Source organism: Camellia sinensis, chromosome 7 (genome assembly GCF_055761805.1).
Source record: "Camellia sinensis isolate YWXY chromosome 7, ASM5576180v1, whole genome shotgun sequence".
Taxonomy (NCBI): Eukaryota; Viridiplantae; Streptophyta; class Magnoliopsida; order Ericales; family Theaceae; genus Camellia; species Camellia sinensis.
The window spans coordinates 7,430,719-7,454,389 of NC_138967.1; the positions used below are offsets into that span (position 1 = coordinate 7,430,719).

General features: G+C 39.5%; 1 protein-coding gene across 1 annotated transcript; it reads right to left on the minus strand.

Annotated features, from left to right (window-relative positions):
- Positions 1 to 7,086: 7,086 nt before the first annotated feature.
- On the minus strand, positions 7,087 to 9,087 carry LOC114292608 (phylloplanin). The gene is made up of 2 exons (XM_028236601.2): positions 8,852 to 9,087; positions 7,087 to 7,658 (listed from the first exon to the last, which is right to left on the minus strand). The coding sequence occupies exons 1-2, from the start codon at positions 9,033 to 9,035 to the stop codon at positions 7,369 to 7,371; spliced, it is 474 nt and encodes a 157-aa protein (XP_028092402.1). The 5' UTR covers positions 9,036 to 9,087; the 3' UTR covers positions 7,087 to 7,368.
- Positions 9,088 to 23,671: the final 14,584 nt, after the last annotated feature.

The following is a 23,671-nucleotide window of genomic DNA, read 5'->3' on the forward strand; positions in this document are numbered from 1 at the left end:
ACGCCAAGAAATGCTATGTAATTGGACCATAACAACAACAAAAATAACAAAAAAAAAAACAACCATACCAGGAGTTCTCAAAGATGAACACTCCCTGAGCAACCAGAAGGAAGCACACAAGAGTCTTCATCAATAAGTTCACTTATCAGATTTTCCAATTCAAATGAGTCACTCACACAACAAAATTTTGAGAACTTTTGCATTAAGATCAATTTTAAGCACCTTCAGCAAAAAATTAAGTATTTTGACATCCCAACATCATCAAACATGTCAGCAGTTTGGAACAACTCTAGTTAAAAAAGCATCGGAAAATGCTATATTTAGTCATTTATTTGGTAGAAAATTTAGTATTCCTAACATTATCTAAAAGCATCGCCACACAAAAGCTCCTCAAAATAATAAGGCGGCAACAACAACATGCGTGCACACACACAAGTGATACCTGAGAGTTCTCAGAGATCCACACACCCACACACCTTAATCAACTAGAACGAAGCATACAAGACTCTTCATCAATAAGTTCAATTATGTCAGCATTTCTGATTCAAATGAGTCGCACAAAACAATTTTAATTCATTGCATTAAGAACAATTTTAGAAAAAAAGTACATTGAAAACTTTCCAAGAAACAGTAGTGGGAGGGGAAAAAATAAGTAAAATATAACAATTTTCACATTTTCAAAAGTAGTGGATCCATCAAAAGGGAGAATGAAAAAAAAAACCGAGAGTATATGAAAAAAGAAAAGAAAAGAAAACAGAACCAATAACAGCAGCATTCTTGATCATCTGACCTTTTCATTTTACCAGATATCAAAATGGAAACCAAGAGAAAAATGAGTTTTTGAAACTTCTGAATATTTCAATTTCCCAGATTCACAGTTGGAAAGAGGGAAATAAAATTGAGTTTTTAAAACAAAAATAAACCATAAGCTCTTTCCCTAATTTAAATTATCAAGCAAAATAAACAACCCAGCAAAACCAAATAATTTTCATATAAGTTCTCATCCAAGTGCTCAGGTCAATATATAAATCTTTGAATGAGAATATAATGCAAGTATAAGCTCTTTCACATTGCATACGAAGCAATATTTCTCTTATGCAATAAATGGTTAAGTTAAACACAAAAGTTTTCTGGTTAAAAGGCATATGGGTCCAGTTATATTATAATGCGTAGAAAATCAAAGACCAAACATGGCATATGCAATCATTTTTTGAAGACCTCCACAATCTCTTTTGGATCTCCATCATTGATATATGTATGGGACCCTATCCATCATTGATATATGTATGGGACCCACTCATGTATGTGTGGGGCCCACACCATCAATGGTGGAGATCCAAAAGGGGTTGTGGGAGTCTCCAAAAAATGAGAGTCTCAATCATTATTGTAAAATAAAATAAAATTAAGATTAAAACATCACATCACAATTAAATCCATTCCCATTAAAACTCCTTTACTAGAGCTCACAATTATTTTTCTTCTACGAATCACTTTCTTCCTATCCCCAAAACGTTTATAATCATTAAATATGCCACGTGATTCTTACATTTTAAAGTTTTCTTATTATATGATGATTATAAATGTTTTGAGATAAATGAATGCATCTAGCAATAGATGTATAAGTTTTCTTTCATATTTCATCTCTCCATACTTTTTTATACTGTTGTTGTAGGTTTCAATTTAGATCTATATTGATAATTCAAATCATCTATCTCGTAGCCTCTACAATAAAGGTTATCCATGAAAAAAAATAAATTAATCAGATAATTATAAACACAAAAATTAATCGTATTTTGTTTTATAAAATGAACGGTAATTATAATTAAATTTAAACTATCGATTTTATAAAATAAAATACGATTTGTTTTCATATTTATAGTTGTCCGATGAAATTGATTTTTTATATGAATGACCTTTATTACGAGATTTACAAGATAGATGATTCAAATTATTAATATAAATTTGAATTGTAATTCATAAAAAGAATATAAAAAATATATATATAGATAAATGAGGTATGAAGGGACCTGACCCCATCTTATGCAAGTGAAAGTGTCTCGTGCATTAACAAAAAAGTTGATGATCAACTTGGGTGGAGTGGGTGATTTTACAATTTTGCTATTATAGGGAAATAAAGTATGTGAATGTGACCAACACTTGCCAAGGTTTAATAGGCAAAATTGTAAAATCACCCACCCACCCAAGTTGACCATCAAATTATTTATATAAAAAATAACGAAAATTACATAAAAAAAAATTACATCTCGTCCATCACTTCGTCAATAAGCATCTCGGCGCAGAGTCTCGCCAAGAGGTGGTTGATCCAGCCCCATATCCTCCTTTTCTTCTGCACCTTCACGGGCTCCGCTGGTCCGGTCACTGTGTTGTTTTCCATAGGTCCCTCGGAGAGAAATGATATATATATATATATATATATATAGAGAGAGAGAGAGAGAGAGAGAACTGGGGATGACGGGATGGCGTTTTTATACCTACTGATTTGATAGCAATAAAATCTTCAATTACACAGCTAACCTAATTAATTAAAATTACTGTGTTTGGTTGTGATGTTTTAACACGTTTTTTTGAATATTTTATACAGCTTATTTGGTAATTCTGAAAAATCAATCCCGTTTTTAAAATTTTTTTTCCAGATTTGATTCTAAGAGCCTAGGCATTAGTACACTGTGCCTAGGCATTAGATGCTAATGTTTTGGACTATTTTTTCTCTATTTAAATCACAAATTTAAATTAAAAAATAACCAAAAAAAAAATTTATACTTTACTTATATTGTGCTTACCTATTATTTTTCTTTTTAAATCTCTACTTAAATAAATTCATATTAAATAAATGACTTTTCTTCCATCAATTTGAATTGGGCAGAACAATTCAACCAAACAGATTACATTAAAAACGCCATCCCGTCATCCCCAGTTCTCTCCCTCTCTCCCTCTCTCTCTCTATATCATTTCTCTCCGAGGGACCTATGGAAAACAACACAGTGACCGGACCAGCGGAGCCCGTGAAGGTGCAGAAGAAAAGGAGGATATGGGGCTGGATCAACCGCCTCTTGGCGAGATTCTGCGCCGAGATGCTTATTGACGAAGTGATGGACGAGATGTAATTTTTTTTTTATGTAATTTTCGTTATTTTTTATATAAATAATTTGATGGTCAACTTGGGTGGGTGGGTGATTTTACAATTTTGCCTATTAAACCTTGGCAAGTGTTGGTCACATTCACATACTTTATTTTATAAAATCGATAGTTTAAATTTAATTATAATTACCATTCATTTTATAAAACAAAATACGATTAATTTTTGTGTTTATAATTATCTGATTAATTTATTTTTTTTCATGGATAACCTTTATTGTAGAGGCTACGAGATAGATGATTTGAATTATCAATATAGATCTAAATTGAAACCTACAACAACAATATAAAAAAGTATGGAGAGATGAAATATGAAAGAAAACTTATACATCTATTGCTAGATGCATTCATTTATCTCAAAACATTTATAATCATCAAATAATAAGAAAACTTTAAAATGTAAGAATCACGTGACATATTTAATGATTATAAACGTTTTGGGGATAGGAAGAAAGTGATTCGTAGAAGAAAAATAATTGTGAGCTCTAGTAAAGGAGTTTTAATGGGAATGGATTTAATTGTGATGTGATGTGATGTTTTAATCTTAATTTTATTTTATTTTACAATAATGATTGAGACTCTCATTTTTTAGAGACTCCCACAACCCCCTTTGGATCTCCACCATTGATGGTGTGGGCCCCACACATACATGAGTTGGTCCCATACATATATCAATGATGGATAGGGTCTCATACATATATCAATGATGGAGATCCAAAAGAGATTGTGGAGGTCTTCAAAAAATGAGGGTTTCAAGTATTTTTTTTTTATTTTATTCTCTGTCACATCATTAGAGCTCAATTAGAGCTCCAAAATTAGAGATGTATCATTGCTCTTTGCAGAAATAGATTCTTTGATTTTGTTCTAATATTCCACCAATTATTTATAAATAAATAAAAAAAACAGTAAATTAAGTATGATTTCTTCCAATAAAATTGAAATTTCAAATCTTCTGATGTTTGGGTTCGAATCTTATTGTTAGGTATGGAACTTCCACTTCACTTATTCTCCTTACCGATTGTTAAAAGTAAATAAATAATAAGTAAATTAAAAATAAATAAATAAGTAAATAAAATAAATAAATTGTTATGCTATTCTCATGGACTGTTAATAGAACTTTGTCATTTTTATTTGGTTAGTTATGATCCTTTAATCAGATGATCATGTAGTTACTGTAGTTACCACACTTCTGAAAGGCAAAAGCTTGGAGGCATTGACAACATGGATTGCAAATTAAAATACATAGCAAACAAGATTTCAACATTTTGTTTAATTACATGGCAATATACCTACCCTTGCAAAGGCCATTGACAATTCAAAAAAGATAGAAAACCAAAAAAATATATCCACAAATTTATTCAGAACATTAATGTGTGACCTGAATTCAATTATGTATAATGAGATTCACAGATGCCTCTATTTACATTTGATCTCAAGGCACATCACTACTCAGTTCACACCTTAAATAATTTGAAAAAACATAATTTTTCTCAACACATATCACAACGTTCCCTTTTTGCCCTTAGTCTCACATCGCTTAGTATACACCTCAAATTCAAAAAAATAAATAAATAAATAAATAAAATAAAACCTAATCGTTAGCACTGCTGGAAATCAAGGTTTTAGAGGCGTTTGAAAAACGCCGCTATAAGTCTTAAAAACGCCGTCAAATCTTTTTGTGGCGTTTAGCACTAAACGTCGAAGATGCGGCCGTCGCTATAACTCTATGGCGCTTTAAAAACGTCGCTATATTACTATAGGCGGCGTTTTATAAAAACGCCGTTAAAAGTTCTACTAATTGTAACATGACGTCACCATGCTATTTAGCGACGTTTTTAAAACGCCACCACATCTCTTTTTCCCAACTATTTAACGACGTTTTTAAAAACGCCGTGATAGCCCTTTCTTTAAAAAAAAAAATTGTGCTAAATTTTTTTAAAAAATACCTATAATAAAACTAAAATAGTACTAATATAAAATAATAACCCCCATTCATATAGTAAAATCTTATAAAATGATAGTCCACAATCATTGTGCAAAAACAAAACATTCACATAAATCAAACGGTGTATGTTACACAAAAATATTTCATATTTCTCGCACCCTAGAAATCTTCATATGGTCATTGGAGAGTTACTGAGTTAAGAATAAGTCATCAATGCAAATAAACTCTCTATTTCAAAAACAAGAACCAACAAAAAAAAATTAAAAAATGTCATAACAACTGATAGTATATTAGTCCTCGGACTACCAGGTCACCAGCTAAAGTAGCAAACACCAGACTTTCTTGTCCATCAGCATTCTTCTTTAGATCTGCCAATCTGACGGCGCTAACAAAAGCAATCTTGCATACCACCACACATTTTGGATCAGGAGAACCACCAGGGACAAGCTGCATTACGCACAAAATGTTAGAATTGTAGAATACAAAATCAATAGGACTCAGCTTCTCAAACAAAATCAATAGGACACAGACACCATGCAAAAGAAATTTAGGGATTCAAATGACTATTTTGGCAAAAAATCATTACAAGATCTTGAACTTCCATCACAACATAAAAGCAGAATCATAGTACCTATGAATCTTGTTGAAATAAGAAGTTGGTTTGCTCCATCCCACTAATCTAGAGAACTGCAAGGAAATCAATATTTCAGCATGTATAGAAAACCGTTAGCAGTAATAAAACATATCGTACTAAATAATCCAACCCAACAGCATGTTTAGAGAGAGAGAGATATTTAGAGAGAGAGAGAGAGACAGTAAAGCTCACCTTCGTTGGTGCTCGCTTCCTCGACCTGAGAATGAACAAGTGGTGGAGCTTCGAAATTGCTCTCAGAGAGAGAGAGACAGAGAGAGCTCTCGATTTGGGTCTTAGGCGAATCTCAGATTCAAAATCAGGGTTGGATAAGAAGGGGAGACCCAGCGCGTGAGGCACAACGCATTTGGAGGCGTTTTTAAACGCCTCTTATTATAAAACGGTGTCGTTTTATTAAATAAATATGCGACGTTTTATAAAACGTCGTTAAATATTGAAAATAGTGACGTTTAAAAATGCGTCGTTAAAAAAACACCGTCTAAACTCTTTTTTCCTGTAGTGTAGACATAATTTTTGCCCCAGCCCTCCCCCTCTAAGCCCACGAAGACTCTCTTTCTCATTGACCACTAGCCTGAAGCTAGAGAGAGAAACTAGAGAGAGAGAGTGAGAGAGAGAGAGAGAGAGAGAGAGAGAGAAAATAGATGTCTCTGCTTCCATATTCAATTCACAAGCTTTGATTTTTCTACACAGATTTGTTTGGTTACTCAAAAAACTCTAATGGGTCTGTCTCAATTCATCAAATCCATTGATTGGTAACAAGAATCATACCCAGAATATGAAGATTTCACAGTTCTTCCATTGTTTGCTTTGTTCTTCCCATCTGTTCATTTCTTTCTCAACAGATTTATATTCGAAGTACTATATATATATATATATAAGTTGTACAATCACACATGATTCGAATTGGGTCTTTGATTGTATTGCCAAGTTTGAAATTTAGATCATTCCATACACAAAAAAAACTAAAAGATTAAATTTTGTGTTTCAAATATATAGTTGTGAATGTTTTTTTAATATGGGTCAATCTTCATAACATTTGCTCTGTTCTTCCCAGCAGTGGTGGCTAGGGTTTGGGTTTGGATGTGTATTCAACTAAGGCGTGCATTCAATTGTGGTCATTTTGGTCATTTTAAGTATGGTCATTATTGTAATAAAAAATAGTTAATTAATGGTGTGTCTTGAGACCAAATATGGTGTGTAAATAGAGGCACCAGAGATTCACACTTAAATTGAATTTCAACCATCCTAATTTTTTGATTTTTTTTCTTAGTAAATTTTCTAAGTACCTAACATTGACAATAAGGCTTCAAAGAAGACAATAAGGCTTCAAAGAAGAAAAATACTAGAGGAGACAGAAAAAAAAGAAGAAGAAAAATAGAAAAAAAAGCCATTAGTAATGTAATCAACCTTATTAATAATATATAACCCTTCTACTACAAATACATAAATCAAACATAGGAAAACATAGAATACATATAAATGGATAAAATTTTACAGAATTTGTTAGGGGATCCACTTCTGAAAGTTTTCGTCCTTCTATGTTTTATGACTGATTTCTATGTTCTTAAACTTATTCAGTAAACATTATATATATGTTACTCATAGAGTTTGAGTACTAGTTTAGGTTAGGAAGGAATTGAAATCCAGAGGGAATAATGTTGGAGATGTTGAGGAGGCCTTGAAGGGTGTTTCCAATGAACTGCAGTGGCAACAGAAGCCCGCCAACAGAGGGGAGGTTGAGGTTGCAGTTGCTGAGTGGGATGCTGACTAGCAAGTTACAGTTGCTCAGAAGTGAAGAAAGAACAAACTGAAGAGGGTCCAACACCATTGAAAAAATTCCAGAATTGTTGGTTGTTGCACTTGAGACTGTGTTTCCAGCTCCACACTGCAATTGTACCTTTGCATCTGCATGAAAAAATGTATGTTAAAAACTCAAGAAAAATGTTTGAAATCCCTAAAAAATCTACCACAGTTTGACTGATGTGTTATGATAGGTGTCGGTTTTTAAAATCTCACACTCAACTTTTTAGGGTTATTAACTCCCAAACCATATTATTGTGAATAGATTTAGAAATTTAAATTATGGGTTTCTAACGTTACTCAAAACTCAACTAGAATGATATAACAGTGAAATTTTTGAAATTATAAATCACAATAATGGGTGATTTAGTTTGAGACGAAAAGAGTATAGAAAGTTACATTATTTTGTATATGAACTATGTAGAGAAATTCTTTTTGGATGTCATTATATGTAGTTTGAGATGAAAAGGGTATAGAAAGCTACATTATTTTGTATATGAACTATGTAGAGAAATTCTGTTTGGATGCGTTCCATTTTACCAAAAAAAAAGAAACTATTTGGATATCATTATATGTATAGAAATATTATGTTGGCCCAATTCATGCAACTTATTGAGAATGTTTATAATTTTATTAAATTTTATTTTGAAAGATTGTATCTAAGTGTTTGGAGCATGCAACTTGTGTATTTAAGCAAAAATAATTTTAAAAAATTAAAAAAGAAATCTAAAAAATAAAGAAAAATATTTTTAACTTTTTACTCTTTAATGATCAACCTTTAGACTAGCAAAAGATTGCATCAATCAAGCTCCTTATGGTCTTTAGTGCGTGAAACGTGAAAGCACAAAATAAAAGTTATGTTATGCCCAGAAAGGTAACGCTATACAAATAGAATTTGAATACAAAAATTTCATACAAAATTATAAACTCATTCATATTCATAATAAAAAAAAAAGCCCATTACTATGATTAATATTATAAAAATATGATTAACATTCTATATGGCTTTATTATATAAAAATTTTGTATGATTAACATTTTCCTATGTATAATTGTGAATATATTTGACACAAAAAACTATAGGCATAGTTAGAATAATGATTCACACATAATTTTTACACACAAAATCTATATATTTAGATCGTTGTGACAGTGACCGTGCATGTTTTGATTTTAAAATAAAAATATCACAAAAAATCACATAATTCTATATGACAATTCTATACAAAATTATGTTTGTACAAAGTATCATAATAACAATTTAGGAAATTTGTGGTGGGTGTTTGGTTTATTATTACTTGGGAAGACAGGGGCTGAAGTGCCATTGACACCCATGTTGCCATTAGCAGTGCAGAAGACAGTGCCTTGGATTCTAATCAAACCCAAGAGACCACTTATCAGTCCCAGTTGGGCTTCAGCCATTGGGACAGCTGTCAAGGCAGCAATCAACAAGAAAACTAAGAGAAGGGATTTGAGAGCCATATCTATAGTTGTTGTTAGTGATGAGAGAGATTGCAAAAATATTAGTATTGGAGTGTTGCAAACTGACTTGTAGGGACTTTGAGTGCATCTAGCTGCCAATTTATAGAGGAGAGGAGTGGATCAAGTGACTTTGAAGTTTTTGGATTGAAGAACAACAAAACGTGTGGTTAATAAGTGTTAGGCTGACATTGATAGATTGGCTTAAAAAAGTTTTATGTTCGTTAAAAACAGCTCAACTAATAAAACTCACCACATTGCAGTGACTAATGTTGATTCTTTTGTTTAGGTCTCTGATTAGACAAATTTACTACTTTTAAGAGTATCCACATTAGCCTCACCAAAATAGGAAAAAAGTAAAATATAGCTAGCAAATCACAATTTGCTTGCTCCATCAGTCTCAACAAATTATTTCTGAATTACCTTTTGGTTGAATTTGCTACAGTATGTTGAGATTCTATTCATTAATTATTCAATATTTTATTATTTTTTTGAGACAAGTTAATATATTTTTTATTATATTTTCTCACCCACCGGACGTTCACCCGGATGTCCTTGCAAAGAAGAAAGTTTTGCTGAATTTTGGCTTGACCGGTCGATCACCCCTCAGTGGTTTGCCTTCTTCGGCTACTGCTCTCTACTGCTACTATAGTGCACTAGAAAAAATATATTTAAATTGATAAATATAAAAGAATAAAATTTTAGAATAGAGAGTTTGATGGAGTGTGCATATAAAAAAAAAGGTTAGCTAAAATACAAAAGTAGATTTTGAGTTATAATTTGGCTCAAAATTTGTTGCGCTAATGCGAATGCTCGAAGTTTCTTGTATTCAAATTTAAGCTTAACTTAAATTGTCTATTTTTGATTTTTTTTTTCAATTTTCCTTATTTATTTCATGCCAAGAAAGGAAAGTGCACTACAACATATAAGAGTTTGAGAGACCAAATTGTTTATTCTGTAAAAGTGAAAATTTTGTTACAAAAAATATTTAGGAATCAACTTCTATCGTCGTGAGAATATCTCTAAAAAGTTGTCCCGAAAAGTAAAAAATAAGACTTTTAGCGACAAAATAATTTGGTTTTAAAATGGTTTATTTTTTTAGACAAAAAATTTAGTCACAAAAAGATAATAATTCATCACTAATATCCATTTTTTGTTACTAAAAATATAATAACGACACTTTTCGCAACAAAAATATTTAATTCCTAAAAAATAATTTTCTTCCTAGATTTTGGTTTTTGATACCTTAATTTTTTGTAGTGGCGCTTAGTAGATTATTTCCTAATTGTAACAAGATTCCTCTTTTTGTTATAAATAGCTTTTTAAAATTTTAATGTTATTAGTTTTTAGTGGTTAATGATATTTCTTAAAGACTTTTTGAGTATGTTCGTGATTGTTCTTGGTTCTCAACTCTTAATTTTACATGCTTTTATGCATTAATAGAATTAAGATATATGTATATTGAAAAATCTTTCCACCCAAAAAATATATCCAAACAATTGTTCAGAAAGATAAAATTTATGGAGTAAATTTAAATTTAATTAGTGTAGTATAAACCCACCTAAAATCAAAATTGAGGCCACATATTTCATTTTTAGCGTTGCTCCATACATAACAACTCAACTCAAGATACAAGTCATGTTGCTCAACTTTTAGTTCTACATGCTTTCTTGCATTAGTAGAGTTTGTGTACGGGAAAGAAATAAACCTTCTCGTATAATTCTGTTGATCAAGTTTGTGCTCCTCCATATGGCGTCGTTCTACTACCTGAAAATACAAACGTGAGCTAGCCGGCGGGTGTGTGCCGGAAACCTCTCCGATGCCTAAGTCAGTAAACTAGGCAAATAAACAAAAGCTCTGTATATTCGGGAATCAAAGTTGCGTTACCTCTCCATAGGTGATGTTTGTGAGCTTTTATAGGTTTCGTGTGGCATAATCCAAGTAGGACTCTTACTCCTCCATATAGAGTCCTCTTAGGATTCATACTCCTGAAAGATAATGCTTATCCTTCAACACCCCCCTCACTGCTTAAACCAAGTGAGATGGTTTTACCATGGCCGGTCTCTAATATGACCGAAGTAAGCATGGCCACGCCGAGCCATAGAGTAGACCGAACTATCGTTAGTTCGGTTCTTCCTTCAACACCATTACCTCTGTTTCTCCTGTATAAACCGTGGTAAACTTAAAACCGAGCTAACTACACTGCACCGTAACCGGTATAAGTTCTAAACATCTTTAAACCGGTCTAACTACAAAGCATCCCTCGACCGGTCTAACATTATGCCTCACTCGGACCGGACTAACTTTAAGCCTCTTCAAGACCGGAGTGACTTTATGGCCTTTTTACTCAGCCCTTCTCACTGAGGCCCATAACGGCCCAGCTCGGCCCAATTTGCATATAAATTACCCTCTCAATTGCCCCTTAATTCCATCTGCGTAGCATGATAGGGATAACCTGTCTACAAACCGGGCTAAAGTTTTAACCTTTCCAGCCAAGCTAAAAAACCCTTTACCCTTTCCAGCCGAGCTAAAACTCCGAAGCCTTTCCAGCCGAGCCATATTTAGGCCAAGCTACCTTTATCCGGTCAAAACGTCTCTTCAGTCGCAGAAACTGAATCGCTTCCCATTCTATTGACACGTGGCAGGCTCTGATTGGCCCTTTGTAGCTGTCACGCCGCCCTCGTACTTCGCAAAATTTGAACAGTTCCTGCCCTTCCATTTTCGTCCTTTTTACAAAACAAACTCTTCATTTTTTGGATCTACAACCACTATACTCATCATCTTCTCTCTCTCTCTCTCGTTCCTGGGCTTCCTCATTCCTGATTTTGCTAAGTTCTTGCTTCTTCACCGTCGCTGCTTCCATCTCCAGTTCTTCTGCTTCAATCTAGTAAGCAAATCCATCTTTCTTGCTCTTGTTTTTTGCACTCGTTTGATCCATAGCATACTATTTTGTGTTTTTACAAAACACTGTTTTCGCTTTTTCTGAGAAAAAACTCCATAAACTTCAGGAAGTAGTCTGTAGAACACTGTTTGATCCAAAAACATGATGCAACCGAACTAGGATACAGTTTATGCTAGGTATAAGTCTAGCCAGCTTGTAACCGAACTAACACTTCATGCTTACACCAGTAGTTTTAATAAGACACCACCTTTTGATTTACCTTAGCCGAGATAAACGAACCGAACTAAGTTTGAACTTAGTGTACTGGGAAACCTTAATTTTGACCGAGCTAGGTCTTTAGGGCTAAACCAGCTTTCTTAGTTTTTAGACCGAACTCAGAAAGTTGCCCCTAGAAGCTCAACCGGTCTAACAGAACCTTCTCATTAATCGGGATAACGAATCACTCGCCAAGACCAAGCTACCAAGCACCTTGTTGAAACCGAGATAGAACCTGTAGCATCCCACAAAACCGAAGTAGGACTTCTTATCTTGCTTTATACTTTGTAGCACGGTCTAACGATCTGTGCTTAACACCTTTGTTTTCCACTTTGCAGACTTAGGTTGCCCAGGCAATCCTCTGAGCGCTCAACCGAGCTACTGAGCACAAATTTTTGACCGAACTAATTTATTCATAACTTAAAAAATAAATGGGGAAGTATAGATTCTTAGTAAACACACCGGGTGGTCTAGCCGAATTCCGAAAAGATTACCATATATCGGACGACGTCCAACTCGTTTTAGCCGCACAAGATATCGTTCCTTGGGGAAACCCCGGTTTTGTTCCCTTCACCCTCCTTTCAATAGTAGAGACCGGTCTAAGATTCCCGATTCAACCTTTGCTTTGCGAATTTCTTAGGCAAACTAGGATCTGTCCTACCCAACTTTCCACCAACTCATACCGCATAATAAACGGTATAGCCGAACTAAACCGCCGAGCTGGCATTAACCTTGGCCTAGCTGAGATACTCCACCAGTACTCCATAGGCTCAAAAGATAATGGCTGGGTCTATTACTTCAGAATACGCCGCCGCCGAGAAAAAATAATAAAAGATACACCGGACAAAGATTTGAATGACGATGATTTTTTCTGGGTGTCTGGGAACTTTGAAGACCATCAAGCCTAAATCCCAGGCCGAAGTATAAGTTGGAAAAAAGGCATCCCTGGTATAATTACTTCGGTTTCCTTTCATGCTTTTCTTTTATTTCGGCTTCCATTCTGAACCGAACTAAATGTTGCTTTCATTTATGCAGATTCAGCTCATCTCCAATCACTTTACAGCTACCCCAATCTAAACACTTTCCACACCGCACTACGGTATCCAAAATGGAGTTGGGCTAAGCTGCTAAATTTTGAGCCGACATACAGATACAGCGGTCGCCGAAAAGCCAGAGTGACCGATTTTTTATTAGAGGATGCCCCCGAACCGGACCCAACTTTGCCCCAAATTAACCTAGTCCCTCTTACAGCCGAACAAGAGATGGCCAAGAGAAATAGAGTCAGGGCCCTTTTGACCGAAACCAACAGACCCGAAGTACCGCCACCAAGCCAAACACAAGAGACCGTCGTGGCCCTTCCTTCTCAACAGCATTCTTCATCACGCCCGTCCAAGCGCGCCCGGACTACCCCAACCGAGCAACGTCTAGTAGATGAAGACGAAACCGTCCTTCCACCGAGCCACCCACCGAGTCCACAACCGGAGCCTTCTGACCATGCTACCTCCAGGTGGGCACCCAAGCTCACCTTCCAAAACTGAGATATCCAAGACTGTGACTCAGTGGTCGCAGAGAAGGACCACTTATTGGCTTTCAACCTGGCCAAGAGTGTGTGTCTTCCAAAAGATATGGAGCACCATAATCAGCTGAACACCGAGCTGAAGGTTATCCGGTCTTCAACGAAATCCATGATCCTAGTAGGTAGCACTCTATCTTTCTAATTTTTCGAACTTTTAGCTCGGCTAAAGAAAAAGTCATTATTCTTTTTGCAGGCCATATAGAAAAACAACATCGCACACAAGCGAGTGTTGGAGCTCAGGAAAACAACAAGGTAGGCTATGGCCGAAGCCGAAGCCGAAGCCAAAGCCAAGACCGCCGAGCTCAAACAATCACAAGCAAAGACGGCCGAGCTGGAGGCAGAGGTAGCTCGTCTAACCGGACTAGTTACCTCGACTAACGATGACAAACAGAGAGCTCTTACCGTAATGAAAGAAAAATATTTACAGGAGCTTGCAAAACTTGAGGGCGCTAAAGACGCCGAAATAGCGACGCTGAAAAAGAAGGCGGACGACGCTGAAAAAGAAGCTTCTTACATTCAACAATGTGAAGCAGCAAAGGATTTATTCTTCAAGTGCGGTTGGAGAGGTGCTGTGGAGCAGCTCGGCTATGGGCCCGAAATCGAGGTCTATAACGCTCCTCAGTGTTTCATTCCGGCCTCACTGGTGGAATATGCTGCCGACCTTCAGAAGCAGTTTCTTGAAGCGTCTGACGATGATGAAGAAAATGAACCAACTAATACTCCGGTTGTCAATGAGCAAGGCAACGATCAATCAGCTCGGTTGGAGCCAACGGTTGAAGACCTAACTGTTGAACCGCCGACTGACACCGTGCTGCCAGTTGATACCGAGCTCGCAACCGAGACTGATCTTCCATCTGCAACCGGTGTTCAAGTTGACATTGAAGCCGATCTTGAAGGCCTTTTTAATTGATTTTGTAATTTTCTTTTTCTTTTGTTTTGCATTTTTGGAAGGTAATTGTAACCGGGCTGGGGCCCCTCCACTGTACTCGCTTTGAACTTTGATCAATGAAAATCATCTTTTCTGCTCAACACTTTATTTCGGTTTGATCTGTATGCTTGTACTTGTAATGACTTTTCCATGATCTTTTTTGCTCCAACTGTTATCTCGGTCCAAATTCCTGTTTGAGCTTGCTTTCTAACTGCAGTTTGGCCGAGATACTTTATTCCGGTTTTATCTGATCAATCTGACTAAGCTTACTCGCCAACCACTCTTTAGCCGATATACTTACTCTGACTGAAGAGTATCAAGAGTTGGTTTAATCCAGCCAACCGCTCTTCAGCCTATGCCCTTACTGCGGCTGAAGAGTTCAAAGAGTTGGTTTAAACCAGCCAACCGCTTTTCAGCCTATGCCCTTACTTCGACTGAAGAGTTCAAAGAGTTGGTTTAATCCAACCAACCTCTAAGTTGGGTTTTCCAGCCAACCACTCTTCAGTCCATACCCTTACTTCGGCTGAAGAGTTCAAAGAGTTGGTTTAATCCAGCCAACCTCTAAGTTGGTTTTTCTAGCCAACCTAGAATAAAATGTTTGGTTATACCGACCAAACGTCCTGCAGCCTGGATCCTTATCCTGGGCTTAGGAGGGGTGTTGGTTTAATCCAGCCAACCTTTAAGTTGGTTTTTCTAGCCAACCTAGAATAAAATGTTTGGTTGTTCCGACTAAACATCCTGCAGCCTGAATCCTTATCCTGGGCTTAGGAAGGTTCGCAGTTGGTTATTCCGGCCAACTGTGTTTTTTATGCCCCTAACTCATTAATTTACTAAAACAAACTTTTACAGAGGAAAACGACTATACTGAAAAGAAAACTACTTGTTTTATTGAGAAAGAAAAAAATTACATATTCTTTAATAAGAAAAAAGCTAAAAATAAAATAACTTGAGATTGGCAGTATTCCATGGCCTGGGAATTGTCTTGCCGTCCTCATCTTCTAAGTGGTATGCCCCTTTGCCTGCTAATCCAACCACTTTGTAAGGTCCTTCCCAATTAGGCCCTAGCTTGCCATCTCTTGGTACCAAGGTATTTCCCATCACTTTGCGCAGTACCCAATCTCCGACCTTGAATTACCTTGGATGAACTGTCTTGTTGTATTTTCTGGATAACTCTTGTTGATATGAGGCAATGTGAACCAGTGCTCTTTCTCTTCTTTCTTCTGTGAGGTCGAGCTCTAATGCTATGGCTTCGCCATTCAAGTCTGGATCAAAATTCTCGCTTCGAATTGTGGGGAGGCCAACTTCCAGTGGGATTACTGCCTCCATACCATAGGCTAAGGAGAACGGTGTTTCTCCTATTGATCGCCGAGGTGTGGTACGGTACGCCCATAAGACATGAGGGAGCTCTTCTGCCCACTTGTCTTTTGCTTTCTCTAACCTTTTCTTTAATCCATCCAAGACTACTTTGTTTGATGCTTCTGCCTGTCTATTTGCTTGGGGATATGCCGGTGTAGAATTGTAGAACTCTATTTTGTACTCTTCACAAAAGCCTCTGAAGATTCTGCCGTCGAACTGAGTGCCGTTGTCTGATATTAGTGCCTTTGGTATTCCAAATCGAGTGATGATATTCTGCCAGACAAACTTTTTTACATCTTTTTCTTTGATTGATGCCAAGACTTCTGCTTCCACCCACTTTGTGAAGTAGTCGGTTGCTGCAAGAAAGAACTTCCTGTTTCCTGGTGCCGTTGGAAGTGGTCCTACTATGTCCAATCCCCACATTGCGAAGGGCCATAGGCTAGTTAGAGGTAGGAGTTCTCTAGCAGGTTGGTGTATTTGGTGTACGAACTTCTGACATTTCTCGCACTTTTTGACATACTTTTCTGAATCTGCTTGCATGTATAGCCACCAATATCCTTGCGAAATGGCTCTATATGCTAGTGATCTTCCCCCTTGATGGCTTCCGCATACGCCCTCATGTATCTCGAATAAGAATGCTTCAACTTTGCTGGGATGAACACACTTCAGGTAGGGTCCTGAGAACGACTTTTTGTACAACGCCAAATATGGGGAGAGCCAAAATCACTGCGACTTTGCTCTTATTCTGTTGGCCTCTTTCTTCTCTTCTGGTAAGATGCCTTCTTTTAAGAACAGGATGATGGGATCCATCTAAGAAGGTCCCAGCTCTGCGCAACATACCTCCTCTGCTTCGGGATCTTCAATGCTTGGTCTAGGTAGGTAGTCGATCAGTAATGGATGAGGGATGGAGGTATCTGCCATTGAGGCAAAGCCTGCTAGTTCGTCTGCTCTGCTGTTTTCTTCCCTGCCGATTTGTTCTATCCTCACCACTTCAAATTGCTTGATCTCTACTCTGACCAACTCTTGGTATTTGGCCATCCTATCATCCTTTGCTTCGTAGTCGCCAGATATTTGGTTTACCACTAATTGTGAGTCGCTGTAAACTATTAGCTCGGTGGCTTTTATGTAGAATGCTGATTTGAGGCCTGCGAGAAGCGCTTCATACTCCGCTTCGTTGTTAGATGCTGGGAAGCCAAGGTTGATTGCCTGCTCCACTACTAGGCCGTCTGGAGAGATGAGGACTATGCCAAGCCCTACTCCATGCCGGTTGGACGCTCCATCCACGAAGAGCTTTTACATCTCTCCAATAAACAATTTCCAGCAAGTGGAGGGATCAGATGATGCCTTGGGATCTTCCATGTTGCTGGTGTTCTCTTCAGGGTCCATGCTTGCTGTCTGCCCCTTGCTATCTGATTGTACCAAGTCTTTATTTGTTGGTGAGTCTAGACTTGGTGTGGTATGGTTTGCTTCTTCCTTCCTTGCTTTGCTTTGGTCTGCCTTGGGGTCTGACTGAATATCCTGTACTAGGGGTTGCGCTATTCCGGCGTCAACTTCCATCCCTAGTTCGGTTGTTTCAGTCAGGTCGACTGGGTAGATATGATGACTTCCTGGTGTGAATTCTGCGACAAAATCTACCAAAGCTTGAGCCTTTATCGCGGTCCTAGGTTGGAACTTGATGTCATATTGTCCTAACTCTACTGCCCACTTCAGAATTCGCCCAGAAAAGTTTGCCCTTTCAAACAAAGCTCTTAATGGGAAGGCTGTGAGGACAACTATGGTGCGGGCGTGAAAGTAATGCGACAACTTCCTTGAGGCCATCATTAAGGCCAATGCCAGTTTTTCCAGTTGCAAGTACCTTGTTTCGGCACCCAGCAATGTCTTGCTGACATAAAAGATTGTCAGATGTTGGATTCCTTCCGCCCGGACCAACATTGCGCTAATTGCGTGCTGAGAGACTGCTAGGTACAAAAAGAGTTCCTCTCCAGGTACTGGGGTGACAAGTAGTGGTGGAGAAGACATGTATTCTTTTAAGCTTTCCAGAGCGCGGTCGCATTCTTCTTCTCACTCAAACTTGGCTTTTAGTGCATGGAAGAATGGTCGTAGTCTGTCTGATGACCGGCTTATGAACCGGTTGAGCGCAGCTGCCATGCCGGTGAGATAGTGTACTTCTTTTACTGAGTTTGGTCTCTCCAATTCCTGGATTCCTTTGATCTGGGAGGGGTCTGCTTCGATACCCCGATTGGTCACTAGGAAACTTAGGAATTTGCCAGATCCTACTCCGAACGCACACTTGGACGCATTGAGGCGTAACTTGTGCTTCTTCAGGATCTCAAACATCTCACCTAGGTCCTTGAGATGGTCGTTCTCATCCTTGCTTTTGACCACCATATCGTCAATGTAAGCCTCCATTGTTCTGCCTAACAATGGTTCAAACATCTTGGTGACCATCCGTTGGAATGTCGCCCCAGCGTTCTTGGAGTTGTAAAGGATGTGACTTCCTGATCTGGCTCATGCATGGCGATTTGGTGGTAGCCTATGTATGCATCTAGAAAGCTAAGTCGGTTGTGCCCTGCCGTTAGGTCTACCAGTTGATCTATCCGTGGTAGAGGAAAGCTGTCTTTTGGACATGCCTTGTTGACTGTTTTGTAGTCGACACAGACACGCCACTTGCCATTCTTCTTTGGCACTACGACTGTGTTGGAGATCCATCTTGGGTAGTGCACCTCTCTAATTGCTCCTGCCTCCAGCAGGTTTCCTACTTCTTCCGCCACTATCTCGGCATGGTGGAGTGCCGATCTACGTGTGCACTGAATAATCGGTCTGGCGGATGGGTGGACATTGAGTTAGTGACAGATGAAGTTGGGATCAATGCCTGGCATGTCGTATGGTGTCTAGGCGAACACTTCGATGTTAGAGGTCAAAAATTCCAAGACCTCTAATCTCTCAGTGCTGGACAACGACGAACCGAGCAAAAAAAACTTATCCGGGTTCTTTTCATCTATTCTTACCTCTACCAAGTCTTCTACCGCTTTCTGATTAGCTGTTTTGCCGACATCTGCGAACAGTTTATTGCTCTCAGGTTCTTCCACCGAATGAACGTATCCTTTGGCAGCGCGGCTGCCATTCACCGTGACAAAGCATTGTTTGGACATAATCTGATCTCCTCTTCAATTACACCGGTGTCGTTGGGGAATCGCATTACTTGGTGGTAGGATGACGCCACCGATCGCATGGCATGCAGCCATGTTCTGCCCAAGATGATGTTATAAGTGGAGGGGACTTTCAATACCCAAAACTCCACTTGTTTCGTCACGCTTCCTGCTTTGACTGGGAGGATTATTTTGTCGACGGGCCATTCTGGCATAGAGTTGAATCCAATCAGGGGAGATACGGCAGGTGCCAAGTCTTTATCTTGTAACTTCAACTGTTTAAATGTTTCGTAATACATTATTTCACATGAACTACCCTGGTCGATCAAAATTCGCTTGACGTCAAAATCCTTGACTCGAAGAGTGACGACCAGGGCATTATTGTGAGGGCAATATATCCTTGCCAAGTCTTTATCCGAAAAAGACATGACGTTCGTGGCCTCTGTCTTCCCCTTCTTGATGGCAGGTTGGGCACTTAGTACTTCTCTTAAATGCTCAGCCTTTTTGATGGATCCTCTGAGCTCACATACACGCTCAGGTTCGAAAACTCCATGTATCACATTGATAATGCCTTGAGGTGGGGCGTCGATTGGCATTCCGTTGGGGTTATTATGGTCCTAGGGGGCTGGTTGCACCCCTCCTTCAATGTATTTATCCAGGTGACCTGCTGCTACTAACTCCTCCAGGTGTTGTCTTAATGGCGTGCAATTTTCAGTGCGATGCCCCTTTTCTTTGTGGAAGGTGCACCGTGATCTGTCGTCATAGTCCTTCTGAGCTTCCCCTAGCTTGGCTGGCCATCTGACGAAAGGCTCATCCCGTATTTCACTTAGAATTCAATAGATCGGTTTCTTGAAGACTGTGGTTATGGCAATGCGGACTCTCAACCATCTCTTATCCTAGTCTTCTCCGTTGTCTCGCCTGCCTCGTCCGTTTTTTCTCGGACGGTCTACCGCGTTGACCTTTGCTGAGGCCTTTTTCTTTGGTATTGCGGTCGTGCCTGATTTTGTTTTGGCACGTGCGCCATCCTCTTCCACCCTGATGTGCTGATGCACTCTTTCCATCAAGGCTTCCATGGTGAGGCGTGGTGTCATGGTGATTGAGTCCCTTAGTCTGTTCCCGACTGGAAGGCCTCTTTTGTACTTTGCGATGGCGAGATTGGTGGGGCAGTCCCCAATTTGGTTAAAGTTCTCCCAGTAGCGACTATTGTAGGATCTTAGGGTCTCTTTGTCACCCATGTCGATGGAGAGTAACTGGTCGATCTCCACCGAGGTTTTAGTGTTTGTTATGAACCTTGTGACGAACGCTTCCGCCAATTGCACCCAGGAGGCTATGCTACCTTCTGAAAGTTTTTCGAACCAAGTCAAGCCTAGGTCGCCAAGGCTAGATGGGAAGAGGATGCACATCAAAGCCTCGTTCCGCCGGTATACAGCCATAACTTGGCGAAAGTGACTCAAGTGTGAGTAGGGGTCCGTCTTCCCCTCATATGTAGTGAATTTAGGCTGAAGGAAGCCTGATGGTAGGGGCGCGTTTTCAATCGCCGGAACGAACGGCGAGGTTTGTAGCCTTGCTAATGCCTTGTTCGTCGGTTCGTAAGCAGGACGCGGTATTGGCATTCCAGCCTCGACGCTTCCATGTGTCCGAGGAGCCAACCACTGTAAGGCAGAAACTCTGTGTGGATCGCGTGCCCTGGCATCCTCCTTGCATCGTGCCTTTTCCTCGAGTACGGTTCATAAGTCGGACAATCTGGGCAACTCCATCTGTCTGGATCTTATTTGGTGTGTATGTGAGGGCCAATAGGTGCTCCTTTCAGTGTACGACCTCTCAGATCTCGTCCTCTCAGACCTGGAGTGACGAGTTCTGGAAGACCTAGATTGGGTATCGCCTGTCCTGAGGCTTCTGCTCTCTGCTTGTGAGGGTGTGGTATTCCTACTACGATTTTTCGAGTGGCGAGGGGGCGTTTTGTTTGTACGCCCCTCTCCTGTCGCCACTCCTTTTCCTTTCACCTGGCGCTTTAGAGATTCCATGTCCGCCGCCATTCGTCATATCAATTCATCCTGCTCCTTGACGCGATCCTCCAAAGCTTGAGGATCAATCCTCCGCCTTTGTCTGTCTGGGCTCTGTGAACGAGAGTGGCGAGGGCTGTTAGTCCGCCTTCTCCCTCTTGTATCCCTCCTGGGATTCTGTCTTTGTGGCTCCAAATCACCCATAGGAGGGATAAGAGGTAGACCTTCGCGTCTTGCACCCCTCTCTGGTGTTTGTCCGTCAATGGCGGATTGTGGCAAATCTTCGTTGTGCGCCATTGATTCTTAAGAAGAAAAGCTTGATCAAGAGGTTTTGTTCTTGTCTGAATTTTCCACAGACGGCGCCAATTGTACGGGAAAGAAATAAACCTTCTCGTATAATCCTGTTGATCAAGTCTGCGCTCCTCCGTATGACGTCGTTCTACTACCTAAAAATACAAACGTGAGCTAGCCGGCAGGTGTGTGTCGGAAACCTCTCTGATGCCTAAGTCAGTAAACTAGACAAATAGACAAAAGCTCTGTATATTCGGGAATCAAAGTTGCGTTACCTCTCCATAGGTGATGTTTGTGAGCTTTTATAGGTTTCGTGTGGCATAATCCAAGTAAAACTCTTACTCCTCCATGTAGAGTCCTCCTAGGATTCATACTCCTGAAAGATAATGCTTATCCTTCAACACCCCCCTCACTGCTTAAACCAAGTGAGATGGTTTTACCATGGCCGGTCTCTAATATGACCGAAGTAAGCATGGCCACGCCGAGCCATAGAGTAGACCGAACTATCGTTAGTTCGGTTCTTCCTTCAACGCACTTACCTCTGTTTCTCCTGTATAAACCGTGGTAAACTTAAAACCGAGCTAACTACACTGCACCGTAACCGGTATAAGTTCTAAGCATCTTTAAACCGGTCTAACTACAAAGCATCCCTCAATCGGTCTAACATTACGCCTCACTCGGACCGGACTAACTTTAAGCCTCTTCAAGACCGGAGTGACTTTATGGCCTTTTTACTCAGCCCTTCGCACTGAGGCCCATAACAACCCAGCTCGGCCCAATTTGCATATAAATTACCCTCTCAGTTTGGATTCTAGAAAAATGAAGTATATAGTGTGGCTTCAAATTTTGTGAAGTGCAAGTCACATTTAAATCTCAGCCACATATATGTATCGGGATTTGGGTCGCCAGTTCTGGTGGCGGGGTATGAAGAGAGATGTGGCAGCTTTCGTATCTAAGTGCCTTACTTGTCAGCAAGTGAAGGCCGAACATCAGAGGCCAGCGGGTTTGTTGCAACCCTTGCCTATTGCCGAGTGGAAGTAAGAACATGTTACTATGGACTTCGTTGTGGGTCTTCCGAGGACTCAGCGGGGTAGTGATGCTAATTGGGTGGTTGTAGACCGGTTGACTAAGTCGGCGCACTTTATTCCTAGGCGTGTTAGAGATTCAGTCGATCATCTGGCCGATTTATATATTCGAGACATAGTGAGGTTACACGGGGTTCCAGTAACGATCATCTCAGATAGAGATCCTCATTTTACTGCCAGGTTGTGGCAGAGTTTGCAGAGAGCCTTAGGCACTAAGTTGACCTTTAGCACAGCCTATCATCCACAGACTGACGGACAGTCCGAGCGTACTATTAAGATCCTTGAGGATATGCTTCGGGGTTGTATTCTAGACTTTAGTGGGTCGTGGGAGAGGCACTTGCCATTGGTAGAGTTTGCTTACAACAACAGTTTCCAGTCCAGTATCGGTATGGCACCATTTGAGGCCTTGTATGGCCGACCGTGTAGATCTCCTGTTTGTTGGGCCGAGGTGGGTGATGCACCTCTGTTGGGTCCGGAGTTGGTGAGGGAAACGACGGATAAAGTTGAGTTTATCCGTAAGAGACTTGTTACAGCACAGAGTCGTCAGAAATCTTATGCTGACCGTAGGAGGAGACCTTTGGAGTTTGAGGTGGGTGATCATGTCTTTCTGAAGATATCACCTAGACGGGGTTTGATGAGATTTGGGAAGAGCGGGAAGTTGTCCCCTCGGTTCATTGGTCCGTTTGAGATCCTTGAGAGGATTGGCGAGGCTGCTTATCGTTTAGCTTTTCCGCCGCAGTTGTCCGGAGTACATGACGTGTTTCATGTGAGTATGCTTCGGAAGTATGAGCCGGATCCATCACATGTGTTGGATTGGACCGATTTAGTGGTTGACGAGGATGTTTCGTATGAGGAGAGACCGGTTCGGGTCTTGGATAGGCGGGATCAAGTTTTGCGAGGCAAAACCATCCCTTTGGTCAAAGTTTTGTGGAAACATCACGGAGTGGAGGAAGCCACTTGGGAACGTGAATTGGAAGTCCGCGAGAAATATCCGGACATGTTTGTTGATTTGTAATCTTATAATTAGATTCTGTTATATTATTGAACTTAAGAGCTTTACATATGTCTTAAGTTGTAAAACATTGAGTATGTTT